Raw genomic sequence first — 21,890 nt, forward strand, 5'->3', positions numbered from 1 at the left:
TGTATATATTGTGAAAAGCAATGGTTCCATAACACTCCCCTGTGGCACGCCAGAGGTTACTTTAACGTCTGTACAGGGAGTATGTGATGTTACTTCAGTTATTACAAAATCGACTCAAATTTACAAAGAGCTTGGCATTATTAGCCCACTTATCGGTACGATGTTGAACGCGCTCTGACCAGGATGCGCGCACTGATTTGGTTAGAAAGGCTGTACTACAGGTGTTGTATCCGCCTCTCATGCAAGCTGGCCCGCAGGTCACCGACATCCTGGATGTTGGCACTGGGACACAGCAGACGTCGGAGACGCTCTGATACACGTTTTATCGGGGACAGACCTGGAGATGTCGCTGACCACGATAGTACCTTGTCAACACGCGGGCAGTTCATAGACACACGTGCCGTACGTAGACGAACATCCTGTTACGAAATGACGGGACGGTAGTCTATTGCCGCTTGAGAAGTAACACGCGAGGCTGCAGTATACGTGTGACGTCCCACTTTGCGGTGAGATTACCCTTAAGGCGACCACTACCTGCCTATCTAACGCATGTTAATTTACACAAGTATTTTATCCATTTCTGAAGAAAACTATTTGGTGCAGGACCTTAATATTTTTACTGTATGTTACATGATGCTAATGGAGTCAACTGTACTAAAATCTACTTTATCTCAACTGTACTAAAATCTAGTATATGCATTTTATAGTTTTAAGAAATGCTTTTTTTAAAAACTTTTTAACAAAAAATATTAAGTTTTTTCTGCAGGAAATATTTTTTTGTGAACTTCCTAATGGGGGAATATTAATTAATGTAGTACCATAGGTGGCTTTTTATGTTCTGCAGAGTCTCTGAAAATTTCATTCATTTACCTATGATGGTTTCTGATATAATGGGACATATGTACTGAAAATTTTAGTTTGCGGGAAATTGACTTTAAAGAAAAACCTTCTGAAATTTGTTACTTACAGTTAATTAAAACTGTCGTGCTGCATATGATGGCCCTTCTTTGGTCTCTAGCAGGTCTTCCAGCTCATTTTTCACTTTCCTGGCTGTTTGTCTTGCTTTCTTGGCCATATTAGATACAGACCTGTCTGCATCGGATATCCTCATTTCATCGCAATGTTGCAGCCCAGTGATCATATTTTCACCAGGATTAATTCCCAACTTTTTCAGTACCGAACACTTTCCATTATTACCACAATTGAATGTAATACCGGCATCATGAACTCCTATTTTCATTGTATGGATGCCTACAAATACAGTTTTAGGTAGGCGGTTCCAAATTATGCTGTTGAAACATTCATTTGGGTTCTGTGTGTGCCCATGCAGACATTTCCTTAGGAAGTCAGGATGAGCCAAGTCTCTGAAAATAGGTTTAATTGCTGTAATAACAGCAGCAGGAAGAGAATGCTGATGAGAATAAGATTCTCCAGTTGCCTGAGCCCTGTTATATTTGCACCACGAATTTTCTCCTGATGGAGACAATCCATGACATGGCTAATCATCAGTAGAGGACTCATGGAAGAATATGGCCCAAACATCTCTCTTCATTGCCTCGAGATTTTCATCATTTCTCCTGCCCATAGTATACCTGCAAGTTTTCTATTTCAGTTTTAGTTAACTGACCCTGACCGACAAACAATTTTCCATCTTGTAATTTTTTTCCATTCATGTCAACAGTTAGTTTTCTCAGCCTTTTTCCCAAACGTTTTTGAACATGGCCTAGACATTCTATTTTGTTAATAATGGCATCTCCATATGGCTGTACTCCATGAACTTCCACACCACCACTTACTTGTTCCTCTAAAATTAGACACACAGTTGTGTTCTTTATGTTCATTGACTTTACAACATTTGCAACATTTAGCCATTATCTCCACATCAAACACTTTACCGGTGTCTACACTCGTGGCAGTCACTACTCCATTCAGAGAAGTATGTCTTCTTTTCTGCCAACTTCCACCAAGTGCAACTGCAATATCCGAACATCCATCATTTTCTTCCACTGCTTCCCTAGCAGCCAGTTTCATGCTTTCCTCACTGTCCTCACACACAGCTTTCTCTAATATTGCAGTCAGTTTTTCAAATTGCATTGCCAAAGCTTCACCCTCCGTTGCCGGTGGCGAACTCAATGGAGGGTGAAGCTCTGACAATGCCAGCCACTCGTGCTGGCGAAACGTCAGTAAAATCATCAGACGAACGTCGGCCGAAGAACCCGAGACAGGAGCCAATAGGCAGTTTGTCAACAAGTGGCCACGAAAGCCTTAACAGTTTTGTATACTTGTTTGTCCACCGTGCTTATCACTCCATTTAACCCTACATCCCTCCATAGCACGGAAAAAATTAATAAACAAGCATGTGGCTTAAACCAAGAGCGGAGGATGGCGGTCACGACGTGTCCTCCTTCCGCCCCTACCTCCATCCCATAGAAACAATATTATGGTGTTTGCAAACCAGTCTCGCACCATGCCCCACCACACAGGCGTTCAAGCTCAGAATCAGCTTCAACAAATCCAGAACATATAATCAATGCTGACCAGCAGCAAGAATACTGAAAGATCATTTCTACATCTACATCCACATCCGTAATCTGCAATCCTCTGCGAAGTGCGTGGCAGAGCGTACTTCCCACTGTAACAGTTTGTTGGTCTTCTTTCGGTTCCACTCACGTCTGAAATGATTGTTTAAATACCTCTGTCACGAAATGTCAAAACACTTCCCTCGTAAGCCACTATTCTCCTTGAAACTGTGGAGGTGAGGGGGGGGGGGGGGGGTGCTAGCAAATGTCAGTCTGCAACCAGAGTTGGGAGCTGCGACGGCGTTACACTACGCGAGTTTCGACTTCTTTTAAATCATCTTCAGTGATCACTGTAACAACGTGGTTTTCCTTACAAATGTTTGGCAAGACCGTAATATATATATATATATATATATATATATATATATATATATATATATATATATATATATATATGGGGGGGCTGTTTAAAACAAGAGGTCTGTTTACGATCTTGGCAAAGTGATTTTTAAGAAAAACACATATTGTTACAGTAACCGCTGAAGATGCTTTAAGATAAAATGAGAAGCGTAAGGTCTAAATAAAACATATTACAGTCTGAAAACACGGAATATACCGTAACCTGTATCTATTGCTTGACAGTAATTCGCAGTAAAAATTGGCGTAGCAACTTCTCCCTCAGCGGCGTATATGGTGTCATATCTGACAGCGTCTATGAATGTTGTTGTTGTGGTTTTCAGTCCAGACTCTGGTTTGATGCAGCTCTCCATGCTACTCTATCCTGTGCAAGCTTCTTCATCTACCAGTACCTACTGCAACCTACATCCTTCTGAATCTGTTTAGTGTATTCATCTCTTGGTCTCCCACTACGATTTTTACCCTCCACGCTGCCCTCCAATACTAAATTGGTGATCCGTTGATGCCACAGAATATGCCCTACCATCCGATCCCTTCTTCTAGTCAAGTTGTACCACAAATTTCTCTTCTGCCCAATTCTATTCAATAATTCAATACCTCGTCATTAGTTATGTGATCTATCCATCTAATCTTCAGCATTCTTCTGTGGCACCACATTTCGAAAGCTTCTATTCTCTTGTAACTAACCTGTTTCTACGGGTAATTACGCTATTATTGGGACTGTAAATACTTATTGCTTGGGAAGTTGACGTGAGAAGATTAGGGTCGCCACCGACTCTAACCATACAACTAATCGAAGGTTTGGTCGAGTCGGAAAATAAATTAATTTGATCACAGACCAAAACACACACAAAAATGCATACGTTGTGATGTCGCTCATAGCGGATACGATGTAATTAATAGTATTGCCCGTGCACTGTTCACGGCAATCAAACATTTAAAATAAAATAGAACATGCATGGACACTGCATAAGATCAGCTCCCAGCAACACACCTGAAAATAACACTTAATCTAAAGCACTTGTTTTAAAATAAAAGAGGAAACTAATCACTGGACCTGTGCGTAAGGAAACGCGTTGGATGTGATAACAGGAAAGCTACGAGGTGAGTGGCTTAGGTGCAAAAACGTAACCTCGGAACACAAGAGAAAATTGTGAATAAAACCATTTATTCCTAAGACATTAAAGAAAAGCATCGATACTTTCAGCGTTATAATCTACACCTAAAATCATTGGTGTGAATCATTCATACCACTGCTGTTGCCTGATCGCAATAACTCGTAAAGCGGTACACGTTTCGCAGTACACCCGCGTGCCCACGTGGTTTGTGGAGACGCACTTCGTAGGTATCGTGTGCAAGTTGCAACAATATCACATCACACAATCACGAGCGGTTAAAGTTCTTTAAAACAAACATGAGACCGGACAGTTAGTAATGACGGTAGCCCAACAAAACTTTAATGTTCAACCACGTGGTCGGCTCCCCACGGACGAAAGATACATAAAGCAAGGAAAATTTACGAGAAGACAAAGCTATTAATATTTAGAGAAATGAAAGCTTATACAGGCACAGCTGAAGGCAAACAGACATTCATACAGAAGCGAGTGCTCACTTCTTATCGACACCTTTGTGTGGCGCTCTTCCGGCGGATCCAAGTCTGCTACAGAAATTTGCTAAAAGAAAAATCTGCCAAAGTCTTGCATTCCTCGCTGCGACAAGCAAAGCAATCTTCCAGAGTTGAAAAGCGAGACCAAAAGCTAACAGCTCTCCCCTCGCCAAGTAACAGCGCGCCACGCGGTCAGTCTAACTCACCCTTCTTCGACTGGAGCACAGCTGTGGACGCTTCCCGTACCGGCGGCCAACTGCCTTCCCGCTTCTTCTCCAGCCTCTTCCACGCTCCGCGTGGTCCGGAAAACCCAAAGATGCCATTTCCGCCACCAAACTAACGCAGGTGGATTTCTCACAAGTAGCGAAAACCTCTTTGCCTACTTGACCACTACGAGAGTTGGCTATTCTGTGCAACTGCTGCTGAATCTGTACGACTATCGCAGACTTTCTGCAGCAGACTACGCCACCGTCTAGCAACGTGACACACAACCACATTCATTCAATCGCACCACTATGAGAGTAAAGAGAATAGAGAAACAAGGAAAAGAAAGAGAAATGGTAATGAAAATGGGCTACCGGACTAATGAAAGGTGGCTACAGGACCCTTTCACTCTTCTTGTCTAAACTGTTTATCGTCCACGTTTCACTTCCATGCATGGCTACAGTCCATACAAATACTTTCAGAAACAGCTTCCTGACTCTTAAATGTATATGCGATGTCAACAAACTTCTCTTCTTCAGAAACGTTTTTCTGGCCAATGCCAGTCTACATTTTATATCCTCTCTACTTCGACCATCATCAGTTATTTTGCTCTCCAAATAGCAAAACTCCTTTACTACTTTAAGTGTCTCATTTCCTAATCTAATTCCCTCAGCATCACCCGACTTAATTCGACTACATTCCATTATCCTCGTTTTGCTTTTGTTGATGTTCATCTTATACCCTCCTTTCAAGACATTGTCCATTCCGTTCAATTGCTCTTCTAGGTCCTTTGCTGTCAGAACTAGAATGTCATTGGCCAACCTCAAAGTTTTTATTTCTTCTCCATGGATTTTAATTCCTACTCCGAATTTTTCTTTTGTTTCCTTTACTGCTTGCTCAATATACAGATTGAATAACATCGGGGAGAGGCTACAACCCTGTCTCACTCCCTTCCCAATCACTGCTTCCCTTTCATGTCCCTCGACTCCTATAACTGCCATCTGGTTTCTGTACAAATTGTAAATAGCCTTTCGCTCCCTGTATTTTATCCCTGTCACCTTCAGAATTTGAAAGAGGGTATTCCAGTCAACATTGACAAAAGCTTTCTGTATGTCTACAAATGCTAGAAACTTAGGTTTGCCTTTCCTTAATCTATCTACTAAGATAAGTGGTAGGGTCAGTGTTGCCTCGTACGGCCCCGGTAGCTGAATGTTCAGCGCGACAGACTGTCAATCCTAATGGTCCGGGTTCGATTCCCGGCTGGGTCGGAGATTTTCTCCGCTCAGGGACTGGGTGTTGTGTTGTCCTAATCATCATCATTTCATCCCCATCGACGTGCAAGTTGCCGAAGTGGCGTCAAGTCGAAAGACTTGCACCAGGCGAACGGTCTACCCGACCGGTGGCCCTAGTCACACGACATTACGATTGCCTCACGTGTTCCAACATTTGTACGGAATCCAAACCGAGCTTCCCCGAGCTCGGCTTCTACCAGATTTTCCATTCGTCTGTAAAGAATTGGTGTTAGTATTTTGCAGCCGTGACTTGTTAAACTGATAGGTCGGTAGTTTTCACATCTGTCAACACCTGCTCTCTTTGGGATTGGAATTATTATATTGTTTTACACAACGAGTAAAATCTTTAAAACTCGAACAACTGAAGTATTCTCTGGCATGTGGTTTAAAGTGGTTCGTATATAACAATTCGCTCCCTGTATTTTACCCCTGCCACCTTTAGAATTTGAAAGAGAGTATTCCAGTCTACTCTCTTTCAAATTCTAAAGGTGGCAGGGGTAAAATACAGGGAGCGAAAGGCTATTTACAATTTGTACAGAAACCAGATGGCAGTTATAAGAGTCGAGGGACATGAAAGGGAAGCAGTGGTTGGGAAGGGAGTAAGACAGGGTTGTAGCCTCTCCCCGATGTTGTTCAATCTGTATATTGAGCAAGCAGTAAAGGAAACAAAAGAAAAATTCGGAGTAGGTATTAAAATTCATGGAGAAGAAATAAAAACTTTGAGGTTCGCCGATGACATTGTAATTCTGTCAGAGACAGCAAAGGACTTGGAAGAACAGTTGAATGGAATGGACAGTGTCTTGAAAGGAGGATATAAGATGATCATCAACAAAAGCAAAACAAGGATAATGGAATGTAGTCTAATCAAGTCGGGTGATGCTGAGGGAATTAGATTAGGAAATGAGGCACTTAAAGTAGTAAAAGAGTTTTGCTATTTGGGGAGCAAAATAACTGATGATGGTCGAAGTAGAGGCGATATAACATGTAGACTGGCAATGGCAAGGAAAGCGTTTCTGAAGAAGAGAAATTTGTTAACATCGAGTATAGATTTAAGTGTCAGGAAGTCATTTCTGAAAGTATTTGTATGGAGTGTAGCCATGTATGGAAGTGAAACATGGACGATAAATAGTTTGGACAAGAAGAGAATAGAAGCTTTCGAAATGTGGTGCTACAGAAGAATGCTGAAGATTAGATGGGTAGATCACATAACTAATGAGGAAGTATTGAATAGGATTGGGGAGAAGAGAAGTTTGTGGCACAACTTGACCAGAAGAAGGGATCGGTTGGTAGGACATGTTCTGAGGCATCAAGGGATCACCAATTTAGTATTGGAGGGCAGCGTGGAGGGTAAAAATCGTAGAGGGAGACCAAGAGATGAATACACTAAGCAGATTCAGAAGGATGTAGGTTGCAGTAGGTACTGGGAGATGAAAAAGCTTGCACAGGATAGAGTAGCATGGAGAGCTGCATCAAACCAGTCTCAGGACTGAAGACCACAACAACACAACAACAACATATAACAATGTATTAAGGACAGCTAGCGCGGATGCATGTAATGACACATTTGCCCCGCGATCCATCCGCGAGTACGACCGTTATATTATGTAAAAACTGTCGATAAGAAGCACACACTGCCACGCGTTAAACAGCAGCTCTAGGCGCATAGTCGTAGACGCGCGTAGCAGAGAACACGTGGCGGCGCAGTAGCGCCGTGTGGTCGATAGGCGGCGCGCGCAGCCGCGGCCCGCCGGCGCTGGCGCCAGTGCGCACGCGCCGGGTCCGCGCATGCGCACCGGCACTAGCGACCAGCGCGCGGCGGCCGCGCCGGCTCCGCGCTGCGCTCCGCTCAGTCCAACTCGGCAGTGCGCCCAGACATGAGCTCGCGGGACCATGGCAGACTGCTTCCTGCCCTTCTGCCCCGCGCCCGTGCCGCCGCAGCCGCACCCAGAGTTCGCAGTGTTCTACGCCGCGGTACGTACCAACCGCCCGCGCTACCAGGAGCTGTGGCACGTTGCGCGCCTGTCTTCTGCGCCTCTGCCGCCGGCGACCACGTGGTGCTTCCGCCCACCTGGCAGAAGCGCGACGGCCACTCGGAATCTGCCGGCTGGTGCAGCTGCCACTAGCCGACTCGGAAGTTTCGGATGTCAGTGCAGGAAATGTTGATCTGTTGTGCCTCATTGCTGATTCGGCGTGTCCTCGCCACTTCCGCGCGTCAATAAATTCAGTGAAGCGTGCAGATCTCGTGACAGTGTTCGATCTGGTATTAACCCTACGCGCACCTCCCCCTGTTTGCTGCAGTGGGCCACCCCGTAGCATATGCGTGTGTGTACGTACGTGTGTCCCGGCGACAGAGTACCGTTTTGAAGGTCAATAACGGTAGTGTGATTGCGTAACGTTGTTCGCCGGCGGTCGGCAGATTAAGTGGCCGCTGCGCTTTGGCCTGCAAAGTCTCTGGGTCCGGCCGCACCGGCCTTGCTCTTCTTGCCAGGTGGAGCGCCGCTGCGGGGTATTTTTGCACCGTGAAATCCGCACTGCCTCCCCCCCCCCCCCCGCCCCCCTGCCCTGCCGGGAAGTAGGGCAGTGGCGCTGCAGCTGGTGGATTGCACTGCGGGCCAGACCTCGGGGGGTCCGCCGCGCCGATTCGTCTCCGTCCGCACGCGCTATTTATACTGGCGTGACAGCAGCCGGTCGGTGGCACGGCGGGTAGAACGCCGGGTGTGTGGTGCTGCGACACGCTCTCGATTGTGTTAGAAACTATTCCAGAGCAATACGATGCCGTAAGAGGTGTGTGCGTAGCCCTAGTACAGAAAACTTGGTTCCGGCCGGCGCATGTATCACTGTTCGCAGCTGCATTTCATATTGATTGCAATAATTTGCAACGATGCCGAGCAGCAACTTCCGTGCCAACGTAGGCTGTGATTTGATGGCGTTCTGCTTTATCAGGTTGTGCTAGTGAAGCCCTGTTGCTTGACAAAGTAAAGATAGCCGGTTAGCTAAAAGTGTGTAGCGATCGTACAGTAATAACCTGTACTTCCGTGCATACCTATGTATATGTCTCTGCTATATTTACCTTCTTTGGGTCGGCTTCGCCTAGAGAGTTAAGAGTAGTAGAGTGTTTACTCTTGCACTCTGATGTTAACCTGTGAACGTTATCCGAATAAATAGTTATTCTGCTGTAAGAAGTTGCTTTATGGGACTCAATACCTACCAAAAAACTAAAAGTGTGTGAATGTTTTAAATGTGACAGTACCAACGGTGTTTTTCTGTAAAGCTGGAATAAGAAATTACTGAAATGAATGGTTATAGTACACTACATTATGGTATGCCGAATTAAATTGCAAAAGTAATAATGTCCATGTAGTTACGTAGCCGAAAGACAATTTCCTTTTTTAAAAAACAAAAACAAAAATTTGACAGGTTTGCGTATGTGACTGAAAAGTAATGATTGCTACGGAAGCATCTATACAAGACCTCCCCCCCATATACTCAATCTTCCAGCAGACATTCTGTAAACAGTGCCAACTGTCATAAGTTAATTACAATAATTAAAGTGTAAACACCCCACCCCCCCCAGACTCGGGACTAGTGTAGCAGGGGATACAACCCGTCGGCTTTGGACATTGACGTCACAAGTCGCCAATCGAGAAGCGATTCTTCTTAGTGTTGTAGCTCCCTTCAGTGGCTGATAAGTGTTTTTTGGCTTTTTAAAAAAACTCACGAGATAGAATAAACAGATCCACTTCATTAAGCAATCAGTAAAAAAACGAAACTGAAACATAACAGCAAAAGCGAAAATGGTAAACTATCTGGCGACTTGTGACGTCATTGTCCAAAGCCGACGGGTTGTATCCCCTGCTGCACTAGACCCCCAGACTCTTGCCGAAATACCGGCTGATCAAAAAGTCAGTCTAAATTTGAAAATAAACCAGGCAATAATGTAGATAGAGGTAAAAATTGACACACATGCTTGGAATGACACGGGGTTTTATTAGAACCATCCCATATTGCTAGATCTCTTGCACGTGTCGTTTGGTGGTGATCGTGTGCTCAGCCGCCACTTTCGTCATGCTTGGCCTCCCACGTCCCCCGACCTCAGTCCATGCGATTATTGTCTTTGGGGTTACCTGAAGTCGCAAGTGTATCGTGATCGACCGACATCTCTAGGGATGCTGAAAGACAACATCCGAAGCCAATGCCTCACCATAACTCCGGACATGCTTTACAGTGCTGTTCACATTATCCCTCGACTACAGCAATTGTTGAGGAATGATGGACATATTGAGCATTTCCTGTAAAGAGCATCATCTTTGCTTTGTCTTACTTTGTCATGCTAATTATTGCTATTCTCATCAGATGAAGCGCCATCTGTCGGACATTTTTGAACTTTTGTTTTTGTTTCTAATAACTCCATGTCATTCCAAGCATGTGTGTCAATTTCTACCTCTCTATCTACATTACTCTTTGATTTATTCAGTTTTCTAATGTATACTGACTTTTTGATCACCTGGCGCGATCCGGTTGATTTTGCGAAGCCTGTTAATGTGACTGTCAGGATTCTTGATTAGACATGCCTGTTAGGTAGATTGTTTACGTTCGTGCCATATGTTATAGCACTTTATTGATTGGCGACTCCATGGAGTGCTGTGTGCACAACGACCATGTATGTTAAATTAAAAGGAAGGTCAGCCTTGGCCGTAATATTGACGTATTTATGTTGTGATCGCTTCTCAGTTTTGGTTATCAATAACTTGATACCAGTGTCTGAGTTTAATTTGTACACCACTGAAGATGATCACTACGTGCTCGAAAATCGATTCTGCTACCAATAAAACATCAATATTACGGCCAACGCTGACCTTCCTTTTAATTTAACGCACTTTTCTTCATTTAAGGGAGTGTTAATCATAAAAACCAAAATTTGTAAATTCTGAACTTTGGGAAAGTGAGAATATTTTGTTGCATATTACGTGCGAATTTCATATATGAACTACGGAGACTGTAAAGGGGTCCATTACATAACCTTTAGTGTGAAAATGTGTTGCTCAATTTTCTATATTTCTTAGCACGGAGTAGTTCCCGGGTTTTGCACTTGTTACGTCAAGGGGGAAAATAGCCTTGCGCATAGGACACCAGTAGTATTTGTTCGAGGATACGCATCATGTCTCTTAATATTCAGCTGCCCAGACCCAGAACATCGGCATTACGAAGTGCGAACCAGCGTAGCAAACAGTAGTACAGATTGTGGCAGACAGGATGCGTACAGCGAGGTGTGCATTTAGTGCCGGACTAGTCACGTCTCCGGTGTTTAACGTGCATTTTATGACGTTGCTGTAAAACTTTGCGTGCGTGCTGCAGCGTGTGAAGCATTACAAAAACAACCTGACAGGCCACTTCGGGCGTGCATAGCTTTCCTGTAACTGAGTTTACGAGGCAGTTCATTGAAGTGCCATGAAACGGAGCGATCAATGGCGTGTTTACGGGTGTTCAGCCGAGACGTTGCCATAAAAATTAAAAAAGAACCGCTCGTAAGCGCACAATCACGCGAAGACCTTGAGAGGTCATGGAGTGATGTAACAAGAGTCCACCTGATCTGAATGTGAACTTGGGAACACGCCGTGGTACATACAAATCTCTGCTGACGGCTGCGCCGGCGCCGTTCTGCCCATGTGGGCAATTGCTGACGTTCCGCCACATTTTAACGTCCTGTCCGGATTTTAACACACTGCGTCTTGATCTTGGCCCGCCATGTACTCTCGATGCCATTTTAGCGGATGACCCAGGAGCAGCTGCTCGCGTTCTTCGTTTTATCAACTTGACAAACCTGTCTAAGGACATTTGATTATGTTGTTTTTTTAATCCTATGCCTGTCAATCTTTTATAGTGTTTTCCCTTTTAGTTGCTGTTTTAAAGTTGTGCCTCGCGGTGCATTCCTAACGTAGTCTGGGCTCTAATGACCATTGAAGTTGTGCGCCCTAATACCACAAAAAAAATACAAATCTCGAGGACCTATGTAATCCGTAGCGCATGGAGAACTCATTTGTTTACCTCAAGTTTTGCAAAGAGATGTTATAAGTCACTAGGTCGGCGATGCATTTGCACACGGCACTTTTTCTTTGTAGTTTACCGCACGTAACATCTGCTGTTGGCACAAAGTCGTACATTACGACCTTCTGGTTAGCTTGCCAATACTGACGAATAAAGCATTTGTCAGCTGACACGCCTCAGTGGAGCCGTGACGAATTTTAATCGATGGCGGATCGAGTTAGGATTAACGTGTGTCAGAATGAGTGAGTGAGTGACAGCTGGTTGTTGCCCTGGTGATGCCTGCTGCACTGCCGACACGTCTCCTGCAGCTCTGCTACCCCAGCTGCCAGTTGCCCGTAGATGACCCTTGCGGTTGCCAGCGTAGCAATTGTGATTCGCTATCGTTGATTGCGTCATTCCTGTGCGTGGCATGTTTGCTGAAGCACAAAAAGTGAAAACACCATTACCACCTCCCCTCCCCCAAATCAAGCCACGAAATAAACGAACCACTACCGTGGCACAACGCTAACCAAATGCTGCACGTTAACAGGAAGCGTGCAAACGTGTTGGGAAGTCACCTGCTACTGCAGCCATATTGCGTGCCTAGACAAATGCCAATCGACAACATTGCGCCTTCCAGTGCCCAGCTGTCACTAACTCTGCTACAATCTGGTCGAGGTACAGCGGAGGTCAGTGGTTTGCACCCTTTCTTACACCATTACCTGTGAGTGCAATCAGACATTAGCTAGTACCTCTGCCGTCAACCCCCCCCCCCCCCCCCCCCGTGCCGTCTGTTGCCCCCACTCCCTCCCACAGATTATCACCGACTTTAGCACCTAACTAAACTATACACTGAGAGACTTTCCTTGTAACATTTATTTTTTAAATTGTGAAAGATGACTGATATGTAGTTTGTGTGTGTGTGTGTGGGGGGGGGGGGGGGGTGAGGTATTAGAATGAATGACCAATGGCCAGAGTTTCTGGTGCATCGCAATTGCTACCCGCAATTCCTGCTCAGGTAGGAAAGTTAACTATCCACAGTGAAGGTGGATGCTTGTTCCAAAACCTTTTCCTGCATTAATCCTCTCCACTGCGGTACTTGCTTGACCCGCACACTGCAACCCGATTTAAAAGCGGGAAGCTAAGATGTGTGCAATGTACTTGTTGTGGTATTCAGTCCAGAGATTGGTTTGCTGTAGCTCTCCATGCTGCTCTGTCCTGTGCACGCCAGTTCGTCTCCTAGTAACTATTGCACCCTTCTTCGTTCTGAATCTGCTTAGTGTATTCATCCCTCGGTCTCGCTGTACGAGCCGGCCGCTGTAGCCCAGCGGTTGTAGGCGCTTGCGTCCGGAACCGCGCGGCCGCTACGGTCACAGGTTCGAATCCTGCCTCGGACATGGATGTGTGTAATGTCCTTAGGTTAGTAGTTCTAAGTTCTAGGCGACTGGTGACCTCCGATGTTAAGTCCCAGTGCTGAAGCCATTTGAACAATGTCCCACTACGATGTTTACCCTGCACTCGTCCGTCCAGTACTAAATTGGTGCTGCTTGATGCCTCAGAATTGTTTTACCAACCGATCCGTTCTTCTAGTCAAGTTGTGACGCAAATTGCTCTTCTCCCCAATTCTTTTCAGTACCTACTCATTAGTTACACGATGTACCCATCTAATCTTTAGCATTCTTCTGTAGCACAACATTTCGAAACCTTCAGTTCTCTTCTTCTAAGTTCTATTTATCGTGCATGTTTCACAACCATACATCGCTACTGTTCGTAAATCATTTCATTGCTGCAGCCCTTACTTCTGCACTAGCAGAAATTAGAGGACTTCAGCGTGTTAATGCTTTGTCTAACCACTGGGTGGTGGAGGTGGAGGTGGATTACAGCAGAATAGTAGCTCTGCTGTGTTGTGCTGTCGATTCGTTTATCTGCTTCGGAGCGAGTACTGAAGAAATTTCTTGAATGTGCTACATACAACTTGAAGACATTTTCTTGAAATATTGGTTAAAAAGTCTTGGTTACGATTTTAGTTTATTTTTAAACGACGCGTTTCGCCTTATTGAGGCTTACTACCTGAGCCCCCATCTTACTGTTACTCGCTCCTGTGAACGGGAACGCGTTATGCAGATTTTGTTGCCTCTCTCGTCCGCCTACAAAAGATAACCTGAAGATGCCTAAATGAGGTGAAACGCGTCGTTGAGAAATAAACTAAAATTGCAACCAAGACTGTCTTTAACCAGCACTGTTAAGCGCTGGTTTGCTGTATGCGACATATGGATATGGTTTGGAAGAATTTTGTTGAGATGTTTAGAATTTGTGACGTACGTATCATCATCAGCGATGTACCGGACTTGGTGGACTACGTGAAGAACCTGTAACCTCCACTCCCCCTGATGCTACTGAGGAACAAGTAATTAATGATAATCAATGTCAGTCTTCGAAACAGTCGAATCGTTCAGTTTTACCCCTCAGAAGATTTAATTTTATGCCTGACAGGGTAATTAGCCCCAGACTGGCAACCACTGGCGTAGATGGTGTTAAACTTCAGTGCTGCCCGGCACCCCGCCTCAGCCACGTTTTACGGTAGGTGTCGGGCATCGGTGTGTGGTGGTGGACGCGTGTAGCGCCCGGTGGCAGCCAGCAGACGCCGTTTTGACGGCGCTAATAGTCGCCGGCTGCGGAGGTGTCGCCGCTGCGACCGCAGCCGCTTTGTCGGCGTTCCTGCCGAGAAAGGAAGGCGCGCCGGCTGCTGTGACGTAGCGGCCCGGTGCGAGAAAGTATCGGAATTGGCGAGGCGGCGCCGTGGTGGTGGGGGGAGCGGTAGCGGCTGTGACGTGGCAGCGGCAGTAGTGGTGGTGGGGGTGGGGCCGGTCGAAGCGAAGCGAAGCGCAGCGCGGCGCGGCGCAGAAGGCAGGAAGTGGCTGGCGGGCGGCGGCGCTGCACCGGGGCGGCGCGGATGCCCGGCGGCTGGCTGCAGCTGGCGGCGCCCTGGCTCTGGTCGTGCTCGTGCTCGTGGTCGTGGTCCGTGGCGGCGGCGCGGCGACACACACGCCGTGCGTACCGCAGGGGCGTCCGCGCACGCACTCGGCCGCTTATGTGACGCACCGAGGTCTCAGAACAGGGGGACACGGCCGCGGCCGTGTTTGTCGGCCTGGACACCGCTGCCGCGAGTTTAAGCATTTGCAGCCGGTGTTGCCGCTCTTAGTCCTCTTGTAAGTAGGCTGTTTAGGTTTTTTATATTGGTAACGCCATTGTAGTGTTGAGCAGTTGGCCGTTAACAGCGCGTAGCGTTGCGCAGTTGGTGAGCCGCCAGCAGTGGTGGATATGGGGAGAGAGATGGCAGAATTTTAAGAGCGAATGATCTGGACGTGTCCGTCAGACAGTAAATTTGTAACATTGGATATCATGCACTGATTATATATATATATATATATATAATCACTTTGAACATTAGTTAATTAATTACACGGTGTCGCTAACACTGCTTAGTCCTGTCATTTCTCAGTTTACTTTCCAGCCTAGTGTTTTTCACACACCATAATTATCACGTATTTCACACGATAACAAGAAAAGCACAATTTGAAGAGCAAAAATAAGAAAACACATTAACATAGCACTGAAAATAAGATCTAGTTAATTGCAAGCGCAGCTGCGAAATACTAGGTGCAAATCTACATGCATGCCACAACTGTTTTACTGTACAACAATGAAAGACTGCAACTACAAAGGAAATTCTCTCTATAATTACGCGCTAGCAATAAACAATAGCTACACTAATAACACAAACAAGAAAATAATCAGAATATTCCAGTGAGTTATCCTCGGCTAAGGGTCCACATAGCAAACATTCCCTTAGAAAAGTTTATGAATTACTGCGCTGGAAAAAAGCTTACGTTGTTTGCTTTTCAAACAGCTGAGCAAAACTGAACGTACTCAGACATTACTCTCTTTACCTATTCTGATCAACACTAAACTGGCATACAATATTTTTAGCGCAACGCAATCTTTCAATAATCCCAACAAAACAATGGCCCTGACTAACATTAACCTATAACTTTCACAAATCAGTTACCTCACAAAAATCTTCGTTACTCGAACTACTGCAATACAGCGAGCGCCACTACTACCAGCTAAATAAAAGATTCTAACTACTGAAGGCACTAACTACTAATAGGCATAGTTGGCAAATGAAAGATTTTGATAGAGAACAACCAATGTATTTAATAGTGTTCAAAGTCATAAAATATATATATAATCTCAGTCCATGATATCCAATGTTACAAATTTACTCTCTCTGATGGACACACGTCCAGATCATCCGCTCTCAAAACTCCATCTGTTTCCCCACATCCACTACTGCTGGCGGCTCACCTCCAACTGCGCAACGCTACGCGCTGTTAACATCCAGCTGCCCAACACTACAATAGCAGACTCCAACAACGCAAACCAGCCACAGACTGCACACAACACAGCCAGTGATTTTCATATAGAGCGCTTCGTGGCGTTACCAGTATAAAAACCTAAACAGCCTACTTACACTCCCGAATCTCCTTCGTGGTGACACTGATCTGTACTAAACCTAGAGGTCTAGGTTGACTTCCAGGGCGACTAAACTAGCGAATGTGATGCAAAATGTTGTGGTAACTGACCGACGTCCGTCTTTTGCTAGGTACCTGGCCACATTGGGATACAGGGTAACAACGGCTGATGAAGCTGCCAAGGAATCGTGCTGCTGTCCAATGTCCCATCCCGTTGCACGACATTATCCCATTTTCTCACAGATGCATCGTGCGTCAGTGGGAGACTCAATGGTTGCAGGTGTCGGACAACAAACTGCGGTCACCCAGACCGACGACAAAAGCTTGTCGGACTTCGTGTTAGCCTCGACGCTGGAAGGTTTTGCTTACCAGACTGAACATCGGGCATAGCCCTTTCACACACAGCTTCCTTGTCCAGGGGGAGGGTCCACCTTTCTGTGAAGTCTGTGGTGCGCCGCTTTCAGTTCAGCATATTGTCGTTACATGTGCCCTGTATACTGATAATAAGGCAGCCCTTGGTCTCGCTGGAGATAAGGCCGCCGTCCTCACCGATACCAGGGTTAAGAGTGGTCAAATTTTAACTACCGAGCCTCATCGCTAAAGTGGTGGGGAAGGGCGGCAGACCTTAGTACGTTATAAACCACTCTGCATGCGGGGACATCCTTCGTCCCGACCCATGAGCCGCCCTCGGGCGGGTTTACCGGTTGGGCTGCGCCTTGCGTCTCTTAACCGTGATTTTCGGCTTCCTTCTTTGTCCTGTCTTCCTCGCTCCCTCCCCTCCACCCCTCCTTGGTTAGTTCCTCGGCCTCGAATTCGGATGGATCTCCGCCGCGGTCCGAAAGATTCCATCCCCCCGGTGGTGTTCCGTTCCTTTTTCCGCCAAATTTTATGGGAGTTTCTGGATGCTGTTGTTTTTTACACTGATGGCTCTAAATCTGCTGATCATGTTGGGTATGCCTTCACGTCCTTTGTTGGAACGGAAAATCATCTACTGTCACCCTCATGTGGGGTGTTTACTGCGGAATTGATGGCAATTTCCCGGGCCCTTACCTTTATTAAACAATCCCAACACAACCGCGTTTTGTTATGTACGGACTCGATGAGTGGCCTTCTTGCTATTGACCGGTGTTTTTCGCGCCATCCCTTGGTCTCTGCCATCCATGACCATCTCGCTGATCTTCACCGTGCTGCTTGTTCCATTGACTTCCTATGGGTCCCGGGCCATGTGGGTATCCCGGGTAATGAGCTCGCTGATCGTTTGGCTGGGGGAGCAGTTACTTACCCCCCGTTTTCTGTAACCCCTCCTGCAGCGGATTTACGGCTTCACATGAAATCCCACTTTGCACAGTCATGGGCCAATTCTTGGGAGGCTACTCCACTGTCTAATAAACTTCGTGCCATTAAGGTGAATCTAGGCCCATGGCGTTCTTCCTTTAGCCTCTCCCGCAAGGACTCGACCACACTGTGTCGTCTCCGCATTGGCCATACCAGGCTGACCCATGGTTTCCTTTTGCGTGATGAGCCACCCCCGCTATGTGGTTGTGGAGCCTTCCAGTCAGTGGCCCACATTTTGGTTGAATGCCCCCTTCTTTTGGCTCTGCGTGCTAAGTAAAGACTCCCCCACACTTTACCTTTGATGTTGGCTGACGATTCCCGGATGGTCTCTCTGGTTCTAGGTTTCCTCCGGGAGAGTGGTTTTTATTCTCAGTTTTAAAGTTTTTAATCTCTCTTGTGTTGGGGCAGGGTGGTGAGTGTTTGGGTGTCTCCCACTGTAAGCAGTGTTCAGAGATTCCTGATTCGCCTCCCTGACCGGAATCCTCTTTTCTTTCCCTTTTACTCTGTTTTTACCCCTTCTTTTTAAGGCTTGGTTAGTTTTTCTATTCCCATACATACTTTGTGCATTATAGCAGTTGTACCTTTTAAGTCACAGGTGGTCTTGCCTATGCTGCTTCAGCATAGTGTTGGGTTCGTTCTCTTGCCAACTTCCCTTATTTGTTTTTACTAATGACAACGTGACTGCCCTTTTACGTTTCCCCTTTTTCCGTTTTATTTTTCTGACTATACTGAGATGTCCCGTTAGCAGAATGGAGTCTATTTGAAACAAGGGACTGATGACCTTGCTGTTTGGTCCCTTTAACCTCAACCAACCACCCAACCGACCCATGAGATTTCCTGTTGATTTTTCGTCAGGGCGATGATGACCGTGAGACGTCGAGCGCCCCCTCAACCCATCATTTGATCGACGTCGAACTTTGCTCCAGGCTGGAACGCAACCACTTCATCACAGAGAAAAACGTCGTTCGTAATAGCTAGGAAGAAACGATTTAGGAATTTTTATGCACTTAATCAGATTGGCCGCGTGGGATCAGCCGAGCTGTCTGAGGCGCTGCACTCATGGACTGTGCGGCTGGTCCCGGCAGCGGTTCGAGTCATCCCTCGGGCACGGGGGTGTGTGTTTGTCCTTAGGATAGTTTAGGTTAAGTAGTGTGTAAACTTAGGGACTGATGACCTTAGCAGTTAAGTCCCATAAGATTTTACACAAATTTGGACATTGTTTTAATCAGATTGTTAGTGTCGTTTCATTAGCTCATGGTATGTTGCAACTGTCACGCGCAACGCCTGTTACATGAGGTCACTTAATTTTATACGCACGGGTCATCGTACTGCTAGTTACGAAGGTGCTCGAACAATGGATAGTAATTTGGGTCGTCAAAGTAAAAAAGTAGCTACACACAGGGTCCCAGGAAGAAGGCTCAATATTCGGGGATATGACGGGAACGATCATTTGAAACAGTCCAGTAAAAATGGGCTCTGAAATCGGTGCCTTAACTGTGAACACACTACTGAAGACGAAAAACTACTCACAGCTCTTCAAGCATGCCTTTTGGAGCCCATTTTCACTAGGCTTTTCTATTGCGAATAGTCGATCCTGAATACTGACAATTCCTCCCGGAAAGGCCTACTATTTCTCATCGCCTTACGTATTTCGTTGTAAAATTGAACTTACAGGAAAATCTCTGAATTTTCTGTACACATCGAACCACAGTTCTCAGATTAATTTCCACCTTAAGCATTTTGCTTCAGTTTGCGAACGTCGTCGCCACAGGCGTGCTGCCACAGACCTTGCTGTCGGCTTAAAGCTGACAGCACTGCGCTAGAGAACTGCAGGGCGCCTTTACAGTCCCCATGTTTAAAGTCACTGTGACAAACTAGCGCCAGTGTCAGAAAACTCAACTGAGCGTCGAACCGAGGACGCTTCACTGCAGACCCTGTAAAACAAAGCGATGTGCATTTCGTGGAAATCTGTTTGCAAAAACCTCTCATAACGAAAAGAAAGGCGTACATTAGAGGTGGTCGATCAAGTACAAGCGCCACACACAAATCTCCGGCGTGGTTTGAAAGCCCTATGCTCGTCACATACACATACAATTCTGGTAATGATCAGGTAAGTCATCGCCAGATATAAATTGCCTCTACGTAAAGAGATTTAAACGTTCCTTTAATCATTCGAATGTCAGAAAGACGTGTTAGAGTTGTCATTGCTAAAGTCTAAATAACTGTTCACACTTCTGCAATATCTGTATCAGAATCTAGACGGGAAAAAAAGTAGTGACTCGGTGGCCAGCTGCTGCCCCATAGTCAGTGCATACGCCTCCCTGGCAGGACTGAGCTGTGCAGAGTCATATCTTCCGTGGCTCTACGCTCTGCCTTAGTAGTCCAGTCAACGAAGACGAAGCTCGAGTAGTCACTAACTTTCGTACAGTCGCAGAAAGGGTTGGCAGCAAGAACCCACTGGAAATGTGCGGGGTGCGAGTGTCGAACCGCTGTCGATTCAAGCTCACTTTCCTTCACTAACTCGAGAACTGCAGCTTCTGGCGAAAATGTTTCGCGGCTCAAAATGAAACTACGTTAAGTTTCCTACAACAAAGTTCCTATTCATTTTCTTCCCTCTACAGCCGTTGCAACGGATGGAGATATCGCAGAGTGTTAAAAATATTGTTTTATTGGCACTCAATTACTGTTCACTCTTAAATGTGTGTAGCTCGTCTAAGTTTAGTAGCGTCTATTCAGGGATAAATTTTGTTAGGAGGGTCCAACAGGGTTGAGGTATTCGTGGAAACAACTAAGTTTCTAGGGCTCACGTTGGACAGGAAACTGTGTTGGTCTCCGCATGTCTCTTATTTGGCGGCCCGTTGTACACGTTCCCTTAATGTCCTCAGAGTTCTTAGTGGTTCATCTTGGGGAGCGGATCGCACTGTCCTGCTTCGCTTGTATCGGTCCATAGTCCGATCGAAGCTGGATTGTGGGAGCTTCGTCTGCTCGGCCATCCCTCTTACGCCGTCTCACCTCCATCCACCATCGGGGGTTACGTCTTGCGACCGGAGCCTTCTACACTAGTCCTGTTGAGTCTTTATGCTGAAGCTGCCGAATTACCATTGACCTACCGGCGCGACGTACTGCTGTGTCGGTATGCCTGCCGGCTTCTGTCAATGCCCGACCACCCCTCTTATCAGTCCTTCTTCGCCGATTCTCTCGACCGTCAGTACGGGTTGTATGTGTCTGCCCTGCTGCCCCCCCGGAGTCCGCTTCCGTCGCCTGCTTCCACAATTGGATTTTGCCCTCCCTACCACCTTCAGAGAGGGTGAGAGCCCGACACCACCTTGGCTCCAGGCTCCGGTTCATATTTATCTCGACCTCAGCTCACTCCCGAAGGAGGGTACTCCGGCTGCAGTGTATTGCTCACGGTTTGTCGAACTTCGTGCTCGACTTGCCGGTCACACCTTTATTTACACCGATGGCTCCAAAACTGACGATGGTGTCGGCTGTGCCTTTGTCGTCGGGGCCGCCACCTTTAAATACCGGCTCCTTGACCAATGTTCCAGCTTTACGGCCGAGCTTTTTGCTCTCCATCAGGCCGTTCAGTATGCCCGCCGCCACCGCCATTCATCGTATGTACTCTGCTCTGACTCACTTAGTGCTCTTCAGAGCCTTGGAGCTCCCTATCCGGTCCATCCCTTGATTCAACGGATACAGCAGTCCCTCCATTCTTTCGCTGATAATGGTTCTCCTGTCAGCTTTCTGTGGGTTCCCGGACATGTAGGAGTGCCTGGGAATGAGGCTGCAGATGCTGCAGCCAAGGCTGCAGTCCTCCAGCCTCGGCCAGCCTCCCATTGTGTCCCGTCATCTGACGTTCGTGGGGATGTATGTAAGAGGCTTGTGTCGTTGTGGTGGGATGCTTGGTCATCCCTCCAAGGAAACAAGCTCCGGGCAGTAAAACCGCTCCCAACTGCTT

General features: G+C 46.4%; 1 protein-coding gene across 5 annotated transcripts in view; it reads left to right on the forward strand.

The window, feature by feature from the left end:
- Positions 1-7,895: 7,895 nt before the first annotated feature.
- LOC124794963 (la-related protein Larp4B) overlaps positions 7,896-21,890 on the forward strand; it is a 358,294-nt gene continuing 344,299 nt past the window's right edge. For all 5 annotated transcript variants that reach the window (XM_047258683.1, XM_047258691.1, XM_047258684.1 and 2 more), the window contains exon 1: positions 7,896-8,009. In XM_047258683.1, the coding sequence (XP_047114639.1) occupies positions 7,929-8,009 (81 nt within the window). In that variant the 5' untranslated portion in view covers positions 7,896-7,928. The remainder of the gene's footprint in view (positions 8,010-21,890) is intronic.

The sequence above is a fragment of the Schistocerca piceifrons genome, chromosome 4, assembly GCF_021461385.2.
Source record: "Schistocerca piceifrons isolate TAMUIC-IGC-003096 chromosome 4, iqSchPice1.1, whole genome shotgun sequence".
NCBI lineage: Eukaryota > Metazoa > Arthropoda > Insecta > Orthoptera > Acrididae > Schistocerca > Schistocerca piceifrons.